Source organism: Bubalus bubalis, chromosome 19 (assembly GCF_019923935.1).
Source record: "Bubalus bubalis isolate 160015118507 breed Murrah chromosome 19, NDDB_SH_1, whole genome shotgun sequence".
Lineage (NCBI taxonomy): Eukaryota > Metazoa > Chordata > Mammalia > Artiodactyla > Bovidae > Bubalus > Bubalus bubalis.
In genome coordinates, this window is record NC_059175.1 from 59303957 (window position 1) to 59323125 (window position 19169).

Here is a 19169-nt window from a genome sequence, read left to right on the forward strand (position 1 = left end):
GGCACTTTGAGGGACTTAAAGTTACCTGAATGCAGAAGGTCCTATTTTATCTCTGGAATTCAAGCTCCAGAACACTGTATGTTTCCTCTGGTCTAATCTTAGGTGTCCAGATGGATCCAGTTTTATAATAGTGTACACTCGGGTCACCACCTTGAAGAGCCAGAGGCTCCTCCCAGCCGCATGAAGTCTCCCTGGTGTCCCCATGGTCATTTATCAAAGGCATTTAGAAGGTCCTTCTATATGTACCATCCTTTCTGTCACTTTGCAGGTCTAATGAAAAGGGGAGAAAAACCCCACCATCAACACACAGCAAGACTCTAAAGGGTATACATTTTGGCAGGTCAATTTGTGGTCAATCCCTTGACCTTAACTTCAATTTCCACATATAAAATATATATGTGAGCTTTCCTGGTAGCTCAGCTGGTACAGAATCCGCCTGCAATGTGGAAACCTGGGTTCAATCCCTGGGTGGGGAAGATCCCCTGGAGGAGGGCACGGCAACCCACTCCAGTATTCTTGCCTGGAGATTCCCTGTGGATGGAGGAGCCTGGCATACTAGAGTCCATGGGGTCAAAAAGAGTCAGACATGACTGAGCATCTAAGCACAGCACAGCAATATGAGATACCCAAATTTGATCCATGGGTCAGGAAGATCCCCTGGAGAAGTGCATGGCAACCCACTCCAGTGTTCTTGCCTGGAAAATCTCCATGGACAAAGAAGCCTGATGGGTTGCAGTCCATGGGGTCGCAAAGAGTCAGACATGACTGAGTGACTAAGCATAACCTTCTTTTGGGTTCCCAGCTCTGCCAGAGGCTCCCTCCGCCCCTGCTCCCCTCTCCCTGCACCCTTTGGCCAAGTACAGGGTGGCAGAACCACTTGCCTCTTATTCCTACTGGAGAACATGCAGTCATGAGAGATGCTTTTCCAGCCTATTTTGGAGCAGACTCCATGCCTCCTTCACTAAGCCTGAGTTCTCCCCTCAATATCTCAAGAGCCCTCTGTGCCCTACAGGGAACACCCCCCCCCACCATTTTGGACAGAACTGGCTGTCTCCCCGCAACCACCAGGCACGAGGCTCACCATGAAACCACCAGGTTCTAGGTCCTAGCTGCTGACTCTAGAACCTTCCCACTGTGCTACAGCCTGATCCCTTCCCCCAGTCTAGAACTGAGTCTGTTGGGTTCTAGAATCTCCATATTTGCCTCTTCCATCCTCAAGCCATGCCCTGCCCCCAGCTTTGGTGAAAGGGAGGGGCCTCTCTTGTGCTCTGTGCTGACTGCTGTGCTTAGTTTGCTGTTGGGAGGGGGAGGGCAGAAAGCACATGATTTAAATATATTTCAGTTTAATTCAGTCGCTCAGTTGTGTCTGACTCTCTGTGACCCCATGGACCGCAGCATGCCAGGCTTCCTGGTCCATTACCAACTCCAGGAGCTTACTCAGACTCTTGTCCATAGAGTCGGTGATGCCATCCAACCATCTAATCCTCTGTCATCCCCTTCTCCTCCTGCCTTAATTTTTCCAAGCATCAGTATCTTTTCCAATGAGTTAGTTCTTCGCATCAAGTGGCCAAAGTATTGGAGTTTCAGCATCAGTCCTTCCAATGAATATTCAGGACTGATTTCCTTTAGGACTTACTGGTTGGATCTCCTTGAGGTCCAAGGGACTCTCAAAAATCTTCTTCAACACCACAGTACAAAAGCATCAGTTCTTCAGTGCTCAGATTTCTTTATAGTCCAGCTCTCGCATCCATACATGACTACTGGAAAAACCATACCTTTGACTAGATGGACTTTTGTTGGCAGAGTAATGTCTTTGCTTTTTAATATGCTGTCTAGGTTGGTTATACCTTTTCTTCCAAGAAGCAAGCGTCTTTTAATTTCATGGCTGCAGTCACCATCTGCAGTGATTTTGGACCCTAAGAAAATAATGTCTCTCACTGTATCCATTGTTTCCCCATCTACTTGCCGTGAAGTGATGGGACTGGATGCTATGATCTTAGTTTTCTGAATGTTGAGTTTTCAGCCAACTTTTCACTCTCCTCTTTCACTTTTATCAAGAGGCTCTTTAGTTCTTCACTTTCTGCAATAAGGGTGATATCATCTGCATATCTGAGGTTATTGATATTTCTCCCGGCAATCTCAATTCCAGCTTGTGCTTCATCCAGCCCAGCATTTAGCATGATGCCCTCTGCATATAAGTTAAATAAGCAAGGTGACAATATACAGCCTTGACATACTCCTTTCTCGATATGGAGCAGTCCATTGTTCCATGTCCAGTTTTAACTGTTGCTTCCTGACCTGCATACAGATTTCTCAAGAGGCAGGTCAGGTGGTCTGGTATTTCCATCTCTTGAAGAATTTTCCACAGTTTGTTGTGATCCACACAGTCAAAGGCTGTGGCATAGTCAATAAAGCAGAAGTAGATGTTTTTCTGGAACTCTCTTGCTTTTTCGATGATGCAGCGGATGTTGGCAATTTGATCTCTGGTTCCTCTGCCTTTTCTAAATCTAGCTTGAACATTGGAAGTTCATGGTTCACGTACTGTTGAAGCCTGGCTTGGAGAATTTTGAGCATTACTTTGCTGGCGTGTGAGTTGAGTGCAATTGTGGGGTAGTTTGAGCATTCTTTGGCATTGCCCTTCTTTGGGATTGGAATGAAAACTGATCTAGTCCAGTCCTGTGGCCACTGCTGAGTTTTCCAAATTTGGTGGCATTTTTAGTGCAGCACTTTCACAGCATCATCTTTTAGGATTTGAAATAACTCAACTGGAATCCATCCCCTCAACTAGCTTTGTTCGTAATGATGCTTTCTAAGGCCCACTGGACTTCACATTCCAGGATGTCTGGCTCTAGATGAGTGACCACACCATCGTGGTTATCTGGGTCATGAAGATCTTTTTTGTACAGTTCTTCTGTGTATTCTTGCCATCCTCTGCTTCTGTTTGGTCCATACCATTTCTGTCCTTTATTGACCCCATCTTTGTATGAAATGTTCCCTTGGTATCTCTGATTTTCTTGAGATGAACAATGCATTCATGATTCGGAATCCCAGGTCTAGTCCTGGCCTCTCCTTCCTCTTGGCCTCCCCTGACTGCCAACGCTGAATTCCTCCCTCTGCTAGAGCTGTACTTAGAAAATGGAGGGAGGAATTCAGCGTTGGCAGTCAGGGGAGGCCAAGAGGAAGGAGAGGCCAGGACTAGACCTGGGATTCCGAATCATGGATGTATTGTTCATCTCAAGAAAATCAGCGATACCAAGGGAACATTTCATACAAAGATGGGCTCAATAAAGGACAGAAATGGTATGGACCAAACAGAAGCAGAGGATGGCAAGAACACACAGAAGAACTGTACAAAAAAGATCTTCATGACCCAGATAACCACGATGGTGTGGTCACTCATCTAGAGCCAGACATCCTGGAATGTGAAGTCCAGTGGGCCTTAGAAAGCATCATTACTGTGGCGGATTCATTTTGATATTTGGCAAAACTAATACAATTTTGTAAAGTTTAAAAATAAAATAAAAAAAATAATGGTGGAACTAATATTATAATTTCAAGAAACTAAATTAGAATTTAAATGGAATATTTTTAGCCTTCAATTTATCTGTGTTTTCTGTTAGTAGTTTAATTTCTAGGCAAATGTAAAAAGATTTCTTACTATTATTAGCATGTTTAAAACTTGTCAGAGACAATAGTGTTTTAGGCCAGAATGAACCAACTATTCTAGAATAGTAAAATGGAAGATCTGCTCAGTAAGAAGAACTCAAAATATTAATACTGAAAGCAGTGAGGCCAAAGAAGCAAACTTGGCTAAGGGATTCCTTTCTGTTGGTGAAGGTTCGACCATCAAAATTCTCAACTAAGAAACTTAGATCAGGAGGCACTTGTATTCTGGATGAAAGAGCATCTGAAGCCTTTTTGTTGTTATGTTTCATATTTAATTCTCCTTTTTTTGAATTGTGAACAGTATCAATTAAATTTTCATAGGAAAAAATTTAATATTTATTCATTATATACTTCTGAAGAAAATTTAAGCAGATACGTGACATTTCGAAAGGGGTCAGTTTTACATGTAACTTGATTAAGATTTTAGATCTGGTACTTAGTTTATGTTGTGCAAAGAAAAATAGGTTACACTCATCTAATCAAAATGATTCAAAATTACAGAGTCAAGAAAGTAACTCAAGATTATGATCTGAATATTGTAGATGATTTTAGCAAAATTATTCAATGGGTTAGATATTTAAATGATTGTTGTTGGGACTTCCCTAGTGGCTCAGTGGTCAAGAATCTGCCTTCCAATTTAGGAGACCTGGGTTTGGTCCCTGGATTGGGAAGATCTGGAGAAGGAAAAGGCAACCCACTCTAGTATTCTTGCCTGGGAAATCCCATGGACAGAGGAGCCTGGCGGGCTATAGTTGATAGGGTTGCAAAAGAGTCAGACGTGACTTAGCAACTAAAACAACAACAAAATTATTATTGCATGACCTAAATTTTTGCCTGTGTTGCTTTGTACAAGGAATCTTCTTATGCATGTAGGATAAAGTGTATCAGAGATATGACTTATTATCTTCTAAGACTCTTGTTGTTAGAGTAGTCTGATTCCCCAGAGAAGGTGCTTACACATTCTAGAGGATATAAACTCTATTGCTGGTATTCTAGAAACTCTCTTTTTATGTTTTACTTTGGTGATTTTCATGACTCCAATTACTGCATTGGCATCTAGTAATGGCATCCCATCAGACACGCTTGCGGAGCAAGAAAAAATGTAACCCATCTCAGTGAAACCTGATTGTATTCTTTAGATTAGTTTATAGGGGTTAGTGGTTTTTTTAAAATTTAAATTTATTTATTTTAATTGGAGGCTACTTACTTTACAATATTAAGTTTTAATTACTTAATTTCTGAAGAAGGTACTAATTTGAATCTCTGGGTGAAACACAAAATGGACTAATTTCCATTTCCTGTTGCTGACTTAGGGAGGATGGGCCCTTCTGCAGAACTGCCATCTGGGACTGGATTTCATGGATGAGCTAATGGATATAATTATAGAAACCGAGTTTGTACATGATTCGTTCCGCCTGTGGATGACAACCGAGGTTCACAAGCAGTTTCCCATCACCCTCCTTCAGATGTCCATCAAATTTGCCAATGAGCCCCCCCAGGGCCTCCGGGCAGGACTGAAAAGAACATATGGTGGTGAGTCGAGAAATCCTTCCAAGTTTATAGACGTTCTTATGCTTACATTGTTTTCTTTAAAGACATTATGGAAAAGGGATTAGATAGGATTAGTTATAGCAAGCGGTGCTATGATTTAACATAATGGTGAGGGCATAGCCATCTCTGTCCTGCTGCACGTGGAGTATCCTTGGCCGTGTTAGGGCCTCAGAGCTTCGGATTCCACCTTACGTTTTTCCTGTTTCCCTAGTATCGCTCTTTTTTGGCCTGTGCTAGTCGGTTTCCCACTTGGCTCAGTGGTAAAGAATCCTCCTGCCAATGCAGGAGACATGGGCTTGATGCCAGGGTTGGAAAGATCCCCTGGAGAAAGAAAAGGCAACCACTCCAGTATCCTTGCCTGGGAAATCCCATGAACATAGGAACCTGGTGGGCTACAGTCCATGGGGTCAGAAAGAGTCAGACACAACTTAACTACTAAACAACCACAACCTTCTCTGCTAGACAGCTGCCCTTTTATGTTAAATCTAAAATGGATAATGTTGCTGTTTACGGTCTTCATGCTCCCTACCTAACTCAGGGCAGTAGCCTCTTCCAAGACGAGAAGCTGAATTAAAATTATGCCCTCTGCCTTCATCTCATGTATAAGGATGTCAGGATGTGAGCGAAGTTAGAAATCCCACCACAGCAACTGAATCAGACCCAAACGCCCCTCCTGCCCCAACTGGAGCCAAGATTGTTCCCAATACATTCACTCCCACTGTGTCACAGCTTCCTGTTTGAAGCTCACTGTCACAGAAAAAGCGTGAGCTTGGAGTTAAAAATCCTGCTTCTGGTCCTTCCTGAACAAATACCTTTATTCTCATGGGAGCTCATCACTCAAACAACCTGTGTTTCAGTTTTCTAGTATCTAAAATGGAGATAATAAAATGATAAATTTAAATTACAATAGTGTATTTAATAAAAATCAACATAGTTATTATATAGAAATTTGAGATTTTTTTTGGAGTTGCTAACAAGGCTCACATTTTTGCCAGTAGAGTAGATGTGGAATGATGATGACTGTAAAAACAGGTTGCCAATGAAAACATTTATAATTGTATATGTGACAAATGTATATCTGTATAATAATCATCATTACAATTTGGAGAATATACTCAGGTTGCAAAGGGCTTCTTTTTAATTTTATTATTTTTTATTATTCTTTTCAATTGAAGTATAGTTGCTGTACAATGTAAGTTACAAGTGTACAATATCATGATTCATAATTTCTAAAGGTTATATTCCATTTATAGTTATTATAATATACTGGCTATACTTTCTATATTATACAATATATCCTTCTTATTTTATATCTATTGGTTTGTGCTACTCAATAGCAATGGGCTACGGTATACACTATTCTAATTGATATTAAATTGTTAATAGAGTATATCGAAGTCTTTGCAGCCTTTGTCTTTGCAGTCTCTGTAGTAATAATAATAATGTCTGTTATTAGTCGTCTTTGCAGTCTTTGCAGTCTCTTTGTAGTAATAATAATAATAATGTCTGTTATTAGTCATCATTGTAGTAATAGTAGCAGTATTTATTTTGCTACCATTTTTAGCCCCACTTTTTTCTTATGTTGGTAAGAACTTTATCCATGTGAGTGAGACCCCACTCCCCTCAAATCTCTGTGCATATTTTTCAGAGAAATGCCCTCTGGGTACCCAAAAGTTAAATTATAACTTCCATGTGACTTTGATAAAGATGATTCAAGATAAGTGAATTTTAATATCAGGAGTTTACAGCAATCATTAATAACTCGTAAAAGTGGTAGAAAATAAAGGTGTTTGAGAGATGATAGTTTTTCCTCACCTGACCTCAACAGGGGTGAGCCAGGACCTGCTGGATGTGAGCGCTGTGGCCCAGTGGAAGCCCATGCTGTATGCCGTGGCTTTCCTGCACTCAACGGTCCAGGAGAGGCGCAAGTTCGGGCCCCTGGGTTGGAACATCCCCTACGAATTTAACCAAGCCGATTTTAATGCCACAGTGCAGTTCATCCAGAACCACTTAGATGACATGGATCTCAAAAAGGTACCTTGGGCACACTGCTTTTTGCCTTGGGTGATTTGGGGCTTGGATCCTTGAGCTAACATGAGCTCCTCCCCCACCGCCCCCCCCCCCCCCACCCCACCACCCAGCATGGGCTAAATCCTGTAAGAGTGATGATTTTCTGTGCTGGCAAAGTCATCTTCTTTAAGGCATAGCAACTTGGGTCACAATAACCTGTTAATTTCAGGGAAAAAATGAACACATTTTCATGATCTTTTTATTTCTCCAAGGCAAGTTGACATTACAAGTAAGACAACCTAACAGGATCTATTGGAGGGAGGGAGCAATGGATGAAGAAGCTTGTTTTTTAAAATCCTAAAACCAGTCCATCCTAAAGGAGATCAGTCTTGGGTGTTCATTGGAAGGACTAATGTTGAAGCTGAAACTCCAATACTTTGGCCACCTGATGCAAAGAGCTGACTCATTGGAAGAGACCCTGATGCTGGGAAAGATTGAGGGCAGGAGAATAAGGGGACGACAGAAGATGAGATGGTTGGATGGCATCACCGACTTGATGGACATGGGTTTGGGTGGACTCAGGGAGTTGGTGATGGACAGGGAGGCCTGGCATGCTGCGGTTCATGGGGTCACAAAGAGTCAGACATGACTGAGCGACTGAACTGAACTGAAAACACAAAAAATTTAGAGTCTAGATGACTTTTTAAAATTGAAATATAATTGGTTTAAAATGTTGTGTTAGTTTCTGCTGTACAATGGAGTGAATCAGCCATGTACATAAATGTATCCCCTCTCTCTTATACCTTTCCCTTACCCCACTCCAATCCTACCCCTCTAGGTCATCACAGAGCACCGAGCTGAGCTCCTTGAGCTATTCACCAGCTTCCCACTAGCTCTCTATTTTATATGTTATAGTGTATGTATGAGGCTTCCCTTGTGGCTCAGATGATAGTCTACCTGCAATGCAGGAGATCTGGGTTCAATCCCTGGGTTGGGAAGATCCCCTGGAGGAGGGCATGGCAATCCACTCCAGTATTCTTGCCTGGAGGATCCCATAGACAGAGAAGCCTGGTGGGCTACAGTCCATGGGGTAGCATAGAGTTGGACATGACTGAGTGACTAACACACACACAGTGGATATATGTCAATCCCAATTTCCCAATTTGCCCACCCTTCCATTTTCCCGTTATGTCCACATGCCCATTCTTTATGTCTGCATCTCTATTCCTGCCTTGGAAAAAGGTTCATCTGTACCATTTTTCTAGAGTCCACATAAATGTCTTAACATTTGATATCTGTTTCTCTGGCTTGGTTCACTCTGTATGACAGACTTTAGATCCACCCACATCTCTACAGATGACCTTATTTTGTTCCTTTTAGTGGCTGAGTAATATTCCATTGTGCATACATACTGCTTCTTTATCCACATACTCTTGAATGTGTGCTTTTTAAGGAATAGCCTCAATATTCTTAAAAAATAAGCATTTTTTCCTGTTGAAATCAAAGTGAAGAAATACATGAATGCACCACCAAGAGAATCTATTTCAAATCATGAACATGAGCTTTGAGTTCCCCTCATGCTTGCCTATTTAATTTTCTTTCTGCACTTTTTAATTACTGAGGAGTGAATGAAGAATGCACGAGTGGATGACATTGATGAGAATGCATACATAGGTGTTACCTGGCAGGGAAAATGGGGCTGAGGCAGTCATCAGTTCTGCCTCATCATTCTCTAACTTTTCCCAGGGTGTCTCCTGGACCACTGTCCGCTACATGATAGGAGAGATTCAGTATGGAGGCAGAGTCACCGATGACTATGACAAGAGACTATTGAACACACTTGCTAAAGTTTGGTTCAGTGAAAATATGTTTGGACCGGATTTCAGCTTTTACCAAGGCTACAATATTCCAAAATGCAGCACAGTGGATAACTATCTTCAGTATATCCAGGTTGGTCATCTTCAGAATTTTATGCATAGAGCAAATATCTGTAGCCAGATGATTTTTTGTTGTATTTATTTATACTTCATACTTCTTTGAAAAGAAATCTTAATGGTGGTACATATTGAATGTGGAAGGTTCTGAGTCCCAGAGATGTTATCCTCGTATGTTTATATTCGTCTAGTGACTAAGCTGTTTATTTGTTCTGAATGTCTGTTTTGTATCAGTTCTCTGCTTCCCTTTTCTCTCTCTCTCTCTTTGTCCACGTGGACTCTTAGTTCCCTGACCAGGGACAACAAGAACTCATGCCCCTTGCAGTGGAATCATGGAGTTTTAACCACTGGACCTCCAGGGAAGTCCCACTTTCCTTCTCTTTTAATGCCTCAGTGAGGAATATTCTTTGGAGAGATGACAGATTGGGAAGATTTAGATCCAAATGCTCTTTTGTGTAGGGCATTATACTCGATGCCCTATACTCAATCTTGTTTTGTGTTTCAAAGCATTTACCTTATTCCATGAATCTGTTTCTTAATCCTGACCTAATGGACAGCATATGCATATTCTCAGAAACACACTCTATAAGAGGTTCCTCTAAGACTGAGTTTCTCAGCTTCGGCACCATTGACATTTGGAACTGAATACATTTTGCAGGGGTGGGGGACAGTCCTATGTAGAACGGCTAACATCACCCTTGTCCTCTACCCACAAGATGTCAGTTTCACTTCCTACCCCATTATAACAACCTTAAATGTCTCCAGACTGCTAAATATCCCTGGCAGGAAAATCACTTCCAACTTTAAAGTCTTGCCCAAGAAGGAATAAGATTTTGCCAGGAAATCGGGGGGAAAAACTTGATTTGTGCTTCCAAGTAACTACATTTTCTGTCTCTGAATCTGGAATTCATTAGATCATTATTTAGTGATCTCCTTTGCCTCTCAGATTTATCTCAGGGTGAACCAACTAAAGCAAAACAGCCTCAAAGAGCTAAATTTATTAGTATATTTAGAGGTTCTGTGATATATACATGTAATGAGTTACCATATATCACCAGCCCTACACTTTTATTAATTCAAATCTACAAATATATTTGTCTTAACTGTATTATATGTGTCTTTAAATCATTTGCACTGAAGAGGAGAAGTGTATACGAAGGTACAAATTTGGGTATGCCTGCACATATATTTATTTATACACATCTCATTTTATAAGAATTTGGGTTCGCTCATAAGAGGGCATTAAGTAAAAAGGAATAAAATAATGGACTAGAAGGGAGGAAAAACATGAATAAAGTTAAGTATACAATTCTCACATAGAAGTATATGTCAAATTGTAGGTAAATTTTCTTTTGTTCAAGTAGCTGGGGTAGTATTTATCTGCTAGTTCTGCTGTTCTGCTTCTTAAGGGCTTCCCGGGTAGCTCAGCTGGTAAAGAATCTGCCTGTAATGCAGGAGACCCTGGTTAGATTCCTGGGTTGGGAAGATCCCCTGGAAAAGGGATAGGCTAGCCACTCCAATATTCTTAGGCTTCCCTGGTGGCTCAGCTGATAAAGAATCTGCCTGCAATGGGGGTAGACCTGGGTTCCATCCTTGGGTTGGAAAGATCCCCTGGAGAAGGAATGGCTACCCACTGCAGTATCTGGCCTGGAGAATTCCATGGACTGGATAGTCAGACACGACTGAGTGGCTTTCACTTTTCTGCTTCTTACTGTGTCTTGCTGTATGTTTTTCTAACTTTGTTGCTCTTTTAATATTTCTCACTTTTCCTAGTCTCTCTCCTCCTTGGAAGAGTACATTTCCCACCTCTGGTTTTATCAGGCCATAATTGCTAAAACTGTCATTTTTAGTAACAATTAGTTATACACCCGCAGAAGGCAATGGCAACCCCCTCCAGGACTCTTGCTTGGAAAATCCCATGGACGGAGGAGCCTGGAAGGCTGCAGTCCATGGGGTCAATGAGGGTCAGACACGACTGAGCGACTTCACTTTCACTTTTCACTTTCATGCATTGGAGAAGGAAATGGCAACCCACTCCAGTGTTCTTGCCTGGAGAATCCCAGGGGCGGCGGAGCCTGGTGGGCCGCCATCTATGGGGTCGCAAAGAATCGGACACGACTGAAGTGACTTAGCAGCAGCAGCAGTTATATACCATTTATTTAAACAATTGGTTTGAATTAGATGGGACCTTCAAGAAACAAAATACCATTCCATAGTTCCCTTTCTATTTTATAAATGTATTATAAAATAAGATAGCATCTCTGAATCAATTTGCTTGAAGTGCAGACATTAAAAGAACCATGGGCTTATTATGTTAACTTTCTTTTCAGGACAACTTTTGATTCTATTTTTAAAAAATATATTTATTTATTTATTCGGCCACACTGGGTCTTAGGTTTGGCGTGCGAGATCTTTGTGGCAGCATTCAGAATCTTCCGTTGCAGCGCCTGGTCTCAGGAGTGTAGCACACGGGCTTCGTAGTTGTGGCTCATGGGCTTAGTTGCCCTGAGGTGTGTGGGATCTCAGTTCTCTGACCAGGGATTGAGCCCATGTCCCCTGCATTGGAAGGCAGATTCTTAACTACTGGACTGCCAGGGAAGTCCCACTTTTGTTTCTTTCCTAGAGAAATTATTGAGATGGTGGCCTGCCACAAGTAAGACATATCATGGAAATGCTTATCCTAATAAAATCGTGTCTATTTGCCAAGACGTGTAATTTAACTGGTGCTTGTGTCAGCAAGTCTCTGCTCACCGGCGGGTATTTGTCGTTCAGAGCTTGCCCACCTACGACAGTCCCGAGGTGTTCGGGCTGCACCCCAACGCCGACATCACCTACCAGAGCAAGCTGGCCAAGGACGTGCTGGACACCATCCTGGGCATCCAGCCCAAAGACAGCTCTGGCGGAGGGGGTGAGACCCGAGAGGCCATGGTGGCCCGGCTGGCTGATGACATGCTGGAGAAGCTGCCCCCGGACTATGGTGCTTTTGAAGTGAGTTGATGGCATCCTGACAGAATAGCTGTGGGTGTGTGTGGTTGGTTGGTTGTGGGGGTGGTGAGGAAGCAGTGCTACGCTAAGTCACTCAGTTGTGTCTGACTCTGCGACCCATGGACTGTAGCCTGCCAGGCTCCTCTGTCAATGGGAATTCTCCAGGAAAGAATACTGGAGTTGGTTGCTAGTTCCTTCTCCAGGGCATCTTTTTGACCCAGGGACGGAGCCCACATCTTTGCATCTCCTGCTTTGGCAGGTGGATTCTTTACCGCTGTGCCACCTGGGAAGACTGAGGAAGAAGGCAGGAGGGCAAAAATAATTTTTCTGAAATTAAAGAAATTATTTAAAAACTTCACTTCTTGAAGAAGCAGTAAAAGAAGTATTTGAACCTATTGATGTAATCATTTCAAAATACAAATAATAAACCTGATGAGAGAGTTAATCTTCATAGTTAAATTATAAGTGTGTACTGATGGGTTAGGATTATTTTTCTAGAATGTCTCCTGGAGGCACTTCACACTGTCATTTGTTCAAAGGAAAATGATGTATTCTTAGAGTAAAGCATCGATTATTTTACAAAAATAATTCAGGCCTTCTTAATTTCAGGAAGTCTATAGTTATATCATTAACTCTGCAGCTTCTTCATCACATGGGTTTTGGGAAAACTGATTTATCTTTTTTTAAAATTAATGTATTTTATTTAACTGTGCTGGGTCTTAGTTGTGGCATGCAAGATGTGAGAGCTCGTTCCCTGACCTGGGTCCCCTGCATTGGAAGGGTGGAGTCTTAGCCACTGGACCACCAGGGAAGTCCCCCCAATTTGTCCTTTTAATATCAAGTAACTTCTAAGTGAAACTGACAGTTATGAAGGTTAATTTTTTTGACATTTTAGCATGTATTGTGGAAAGATTTACCCTGAAAACATGTTTAAATCTTTGCTAAAAGCAAAAGTAAGTGGCTTACTTTCCTTGTAGTCTTAAGAGATTACTTGGACTAACCTTGTGACATTTCTGTCATAGAAGCACCAAGTTGCTTTATATATTGCCCTTTCCACCTGGTTTTCAGAAGGAATTCTGCATTTTGTTTCTTTAGCATCCTATTGTTTTCCATGTAGCAGGCCATTTTGGCTGCTAGTTTTTCACTATAGACTGAACTCAAAGAACTCTCACCAGGGGAATCATTTCCCCTGGAAGAAACTCTGATCACTTGGTTGGAGAAAATCAATACTGTAACCAGCTTTCATAAGCGCCTTTCATTATAGCATCAGGAAAGCAGTCATTCATGTCTAGCAGTGGCTGAAATATTTATAAAGCAACGAAAGTGCCTAAAATATATTAAGCGAGGTGGTAGTCACACAGATGTGTCTGACTCTTTGCGACCCCATGGATTGTAGCCTGCCAGGCTCCTCTGTCCATGGGAGTCTCCAGGCAAGAATACTGGAGTGGGTTGCCATTTCCTTTCATAAATAAACGTGGTGGTATGTATGCAGTTTAGAAGAGTCACCTTCGTTTTGCTAAATTTGCTTGCTGCTGCTGCTGCTAAGTCACTTCAGTCGTGTCCGACTCTGTGCGACCCCATAGATGGCAGCCCACCAGGCTCTGCCGTCCCTGGGATACTCCAGGCAAGAACACTGGAGTGGGTTGCCATTGCCTTCTCCATTGTGTGAAAGTGAAAAGTGAAAGTCAAGTCGCTCAGTCGCGTCTGACTTGTAGCGACCCCATGGACTGCAGCCTACCAGCCTCCTCCATCCATGGGATTTTCTAGGCAAGAGTACTGGAGTGGCTTGCCATTACTGATAGAACAATTAAGCCTGGCATGATATCTGATCCACAAAAGACTCTGAATAAATACTTGCAAGACAGAAATGAATGGGTGAGTGGATGGATAAATGCTTTGATGGAAAAAATAAAAAGCTTTAAAAGCAGAAATCTAGCTTTTTGAGACAACCTTCAGAATTGTTGCATATGCATACACATCTGCTTGTGTGTGTCCATGTGTGTATTTCAAGTCTTAGATTGGCAGTGAGTGAATGTTTCCCAGTAACTGCAGTTGTTGTTTGGAAGACTGTGTGTTCGTGGACATGGACTTTATATTCTTCTGTGAATTAATGGCTGCCTGTCTTCTCTCACCTGGGATGAAAAATCAGCTGGTCCTCTAACAGATATTTCTTTTATTTTTTCTCTGTTTTCTGACAGTAAAAAAAAGAAAAAGCTTACTATTTATGGAATTGTAAAGTTTAGGGCCCTTTCAGAAGCCCTAGAATACCACGTATACAATATAACATTGTGTGTATGCTCAGTTCTGTCTAACTCTTTGTGAGCCCATGGACTGTAGCCCATCAGGCTCCTCGGTCCATGTAATTCTCCAGGCAAGAATACTGGAGAGAGTTGCCATTTGCCTCTCCAGGGGATCTTCTTGACCCAGGGATCAAACCTGCGTCTCTTGTTTGGCAGTGAATTCTTTACCACTGAGCCACCAGGGATAGTGAAAAGTAAAAGTGTTAGTTGCTGAGTGTTTGACTCTTTTCCAGCCCATGGACTCTATGGGTCCTGGGCTCCTCTGGACACCAGGCTCCTTTGTCTAAGGAATTCTCCAGGCAAGAATACTGGAGTGGGTAGCCATTCCCTTCTGCAGGAGATCTTCCCAACCTAGGGATCAAACCCAGGTATCCTACATTGCAGGCAGGTTCTTTACCATCTGAGCCACTAGGGAAGCCCTATATAGAACATTCAGTTCAGTTCAGTTCAGTCGCTCAGTTGTGTCCGACTCTTGGCGACCCCATGAATCGCAGCACGCCAGGCTTCCCTGTCCATCACCAACTCCCAGAGTTCACTCAGACTCACGTCCATCGAGCCAGTGATGCCATCCAGCCATCTCATCCTCTGTCGTCACCTTCTCCTCTTGCCCCCAATCCCTCCCAGCATCAGGGTCTTTTCCAATGAGTCAACTCTTTGCATGAGGTGGCCAAAGTACTGGAGTTTCAGCTTTAGCATCATTCCTTCCAAAGAACACCCAGGGCTGATCTCCTTCAGAATGGACTGGTTGGATCTCCTTGCAGTCCAAGGGACTCTCAAGAGTCTTCTCCAACACCACAGTTCAAAAGCATCAATTCTTTGGCACTCAGCCTTCTTCACAGTCCAACTCTCACATCCATATATGACCACAGGAAAAATCATAGCCTTGTCTAGACGGACCTTTGCTGGCAAAGTAATGTCTCTGCTTTTGAATATGCTATCTAGGTTGGTCATAACTTTCCCTCCAAGGAGTAAGCGTCTTTTAATTTCATGGCTGCAGTCACCATCTGCAGTGATTTTGGAGCTCAGAAAAATAAAGTCTGACACTCTTTCCACTGTTTCCCCATCTATTTCCCATAAAGTGATGGGACCGGATACCATGATCTTCGTTTTCAGAACGTTGAGCTTTAAGCCAACTTTTTCACTCTCCACTTTCACTTTCATCAAGAGGCTTTTTAGTTCCTCTTCACTTTCTGCCATAAGGGTGGTGTCATCTGCATATCTGAGGTTATTGATATTTCTCCCGGCAATCTTGATTCCAGCTTTGACTGTGTGGATCACAATAAACTGTGGAAAATTCTGAAAGAGATGGGAATACCAGACCACCTGACCTGCCTCTTGAGAAATCTGTATGCAGGTCAGGAAGCAACAGTTAGAACTGGACATGGAACAACAGACTGGTTCCAAATAGGAAAAGGAGTATGTCAAGGCTGTATATTGTCACCCTGCTTATTTAACTTATATAGAACATTAGTAGCTGTCAAATAATTTTTCATGTGCTAATGTCTCCATGGCAGGTGAAGGAGAGGCTGCAGATGATGGGGCCATTCCAGCCAATGAATATTTTCCTCAGACAGGAGATAGACAGGATGCAGAGGGTACTCACCCTGGTCCGAAGCACCCTGACCGAGCTGAAACTTGCCATTGATGGCACCATCATCATGAGTGAAAATCTACGAGATGCTCTGAATTGCATGTTTGATGCCAGGATTCCTGCTCATTGGAAGAAAGTATGTTTAAGTCAGCTCTTATCCTGCCTAATCACTTTATTGTTGTGAATAATTGTAATTGGCAAGTGAAAGCATGTACAGATAATGTGCTTAAGAGTGTTCTTTTGCTTAGGGACTAATCCTCTTAGATCCCTGTATTTTTAGATTGTAGGTAGGGAAGAAAATGATTTAGCGTGTCCCACATCTCAGGTTCTCTGCTAGGCAATTTGTATGCACTGTTTCATGTAAATCTTACAAATTATTACCCATATTTTACAGATGAGGAACTTAGGTTAGGGGAGATTAAATGTTTTCCCAGATCTGTGATGTTAGTTTTATAGAAGGGGATGTTCCTAGACACACACACACACGTCAAAAGTCACTCCAAAGAGAAATCATCTTCCTTGCTTTTTCTGTAAATATTTGACTATATATCTCTCAAGGTAGCAAGATAATAATTTAACAGTATTCTACTGATTGCATATTATTAATTGTGCTAAATGATGGATGTGGGCTTTTAAACATTTTTTAATGTAAATATAGTTGATTTAACACCACGTTGTGTTAATTTCTGATGTACAGCAAGGTGGCTCAGTTATATATGTGCATTCCATTTTATGTTCTTTCCATTACGGCCCATCACAGGATGCTGAATCTAGTTCCCTGTGCTGCACAGTTGCACCTTACTCTTTATCCACTTTATATATAATAGTTTGATCTGCTAATCTCAGTCTCCCAATCCTTTCCTCCCCCATCTCCTTCCTTGGTAGCCACAATTTCTTTTCTCTGTGTCTGTGAGTCTGTTTTTCTCTTTCTTAGATGTGTTCATTTGTCATATTTTAGATTACACACATAAGTGGTAGCGTATGGTATTTGTTTTTCTCTTTCTGACTTTCTTCATTTAGTGTGATAATCTCTAGGTCCAACCATGTTGCCGCAAATGGCATTATTTCATTCTTCTTACTTTATTCTCATTTTTGAAGCTTTTAATTTTGTATTGGAGAATAGCCAGTTGACCATGTTGTGGTAGTTTCAGATGAACAGCAAAGGGACTCAGACATGCAAATACATGTATCCATTCTCCCGCAAACTCCCCTCCCCTCCAGGCTGAGTAATATTCCACTTTGTATGGAATATGTATGTATGTATATATACACCAGGATGTGGGTTTTTAAAAAATTTCTTTTCCATCATGGTTTGCCACAGGATGATGAATGTAGTTCCCTGTACAGGGCCTTATACAGTAGGGCCCTGTTGCTTACCCATTCTATGTGTAATAGTATGATAAATAGATGTGGTTTGAAGAGATGTTTTTCTACTTGGAGAAGTAAAATGAGAACCTGAGTGTCCTTGTCGAGGAGTTGGCTGATCGTGGCGCTGAGGGTGCTGAGTGTGCGGTGGGAGGACTTGGGAGACGGCAAGGTGGGGGTTATCCAAGGTGGGCAACTTACAGAGATGAGATTGGGTCCTGGGTGAGTGGAACTTTTGGAGGTGAGTCAGGTAAATGAGATGGTGGGACAGGATGGGGCTAGAACTGATAATCTCTCAGGAGAGACTCCTTTAGTGCTGAGCTTCTGATACCTCACCCAGGGCTTTGGCAGATTCCAAGGCAATGGGACAGAAAGCAGTATATGGTAAATGGGGGGGTGCTTGTCTACTGTCTTCTCATCTTATTTGATTAACCACCATCCCATCCATCCCTCTGGACACACAGCTTAGAAACTCAGAATCAGCTTTGACCAGGTCCCTTTCTCTCCTCCTCTGCAAAAAATTCATTGCCTAGGCCAGAGAGTTTTCTGTATGCATCGACTCTGCTCATTGCTAGTGACCTACCTGGTCCCTGGCCATGGCGGGCTCATTCCCCACTAGACCAGCTCACCCAGCTTGGTCAGCACCTGCAGTTCTGGAACAGGGATCCTTGCCAGAAGATACCCCTTCATTAATGGGTCCCTGTGCCTTCAGATCAAATGTTGTATAAAGACATCTCTTTCAGTTAACACACCTATAACGATACGATGGAATGAGTTACCTCATTTTACACTTTGTTGTTGTTTGGTCACTAAGTTGAGTCTAACTCTTAGAGACCCCATGGACTACAGCATGCCAAGATTCCCTGTCCTTGACCCTCTCCTGGAGTTTGCCCACACTCATGTCCATTGAGTTGGTCATTCCATCCAACCATCTCATCCTCTGTCATCCCTGTCTCCTCCTGCCCTCAATCTTTCCCAGCATCAGGGTCTTTTCCAGTGAGTCACCTCTTCGCATCAGGTGGCTAAAGTATTGGAGCTTCAGCTTCAGCATCAGTCCTTCCAATGAATATTCAGGGTTGATTTCCTTTAGGATTGACTGGTTTGAGCTCCTTGCTATCCAAGGGACTCTAAGAATCTCTTAAAAAAAAAATTTTGGCCATGCCACACTGGATGTGGGATATTAGTTCCTTGACTAGGGATTAACCCCTGGACTTCCAGGGAAGTCCCACTTCCTGGAACTTAAAATCCTTTTATACAGCACCTTTTTCTACTCAACTTATTAACAGTCTTTGGGAATCCCAGTGTCTCTTGTAAAATAGGCATATCAATTCTCAAGCTAGTTGAAATTCAAGTGTTTTATCTATTCAGGTTGATCACCACATTTATTCACACATAAAATAGTGCAGTTACAGTGAAATGTTATAAAATATGATTTGGAGATACCTTCTAGTGTGACTGCTGATAACGTTGATGACATTTCCATGCCTGTTGTAATAACATAAGTTCCACATGTGAATTCAGGCAGAACGTTACAGGCAGTGAATGCAATCAATTTGTTGGTGGTAAGGAGACCTGTGTTTTCATTTTTATTCCCTTCATCAGAGAATATAAAAATGCCTTCTAAGAGGCAGAAACTTCAGAAAATAAATGTTGTTTGCCCCATAAAAAATAAGTGGAGAAAGGCTTCTACATTTGTCATTCACAGAATATAAAGTGCTGTTAAGGCCATAAGCACATTTACATAAATAGAAATTCTGTTTTATAATG

At 42.1% G+C, this 19169-nt stretch overlaps 1 protein-coding gene across 1 annotated transcript in view; it reads left to right on the forward strand.

Annotated features, from left to right (window-relative positions):
• The window catches only part of DNAH5 (dynein axonemal heavy chain 5), a 336311-nt gene that overhangs the window by 297827 nt on the left and 19315 nt on the right, over positions 1-19169 (forward strand). The window contains exons 72-76 of the mRNA XM_045163647.1: positions 4980-5199; positions 7046-7251; positions 8974-9177; positions 11934-12149; positions 15961-16173. Of these exons, the coding sequence (XP_045019582.1) occupies positions 4980-5199; positions 7046-7251; positions 8974-9177; positions 11934-12149; positions 15961-16173 (1059 nt within the window). The remainder of the gene's footprint in view (positions 1-4979; positions 5200-7045; positions 7252-8973; positions 9178-11933; positions 12150-15960; positions 16174-19169) is intronic.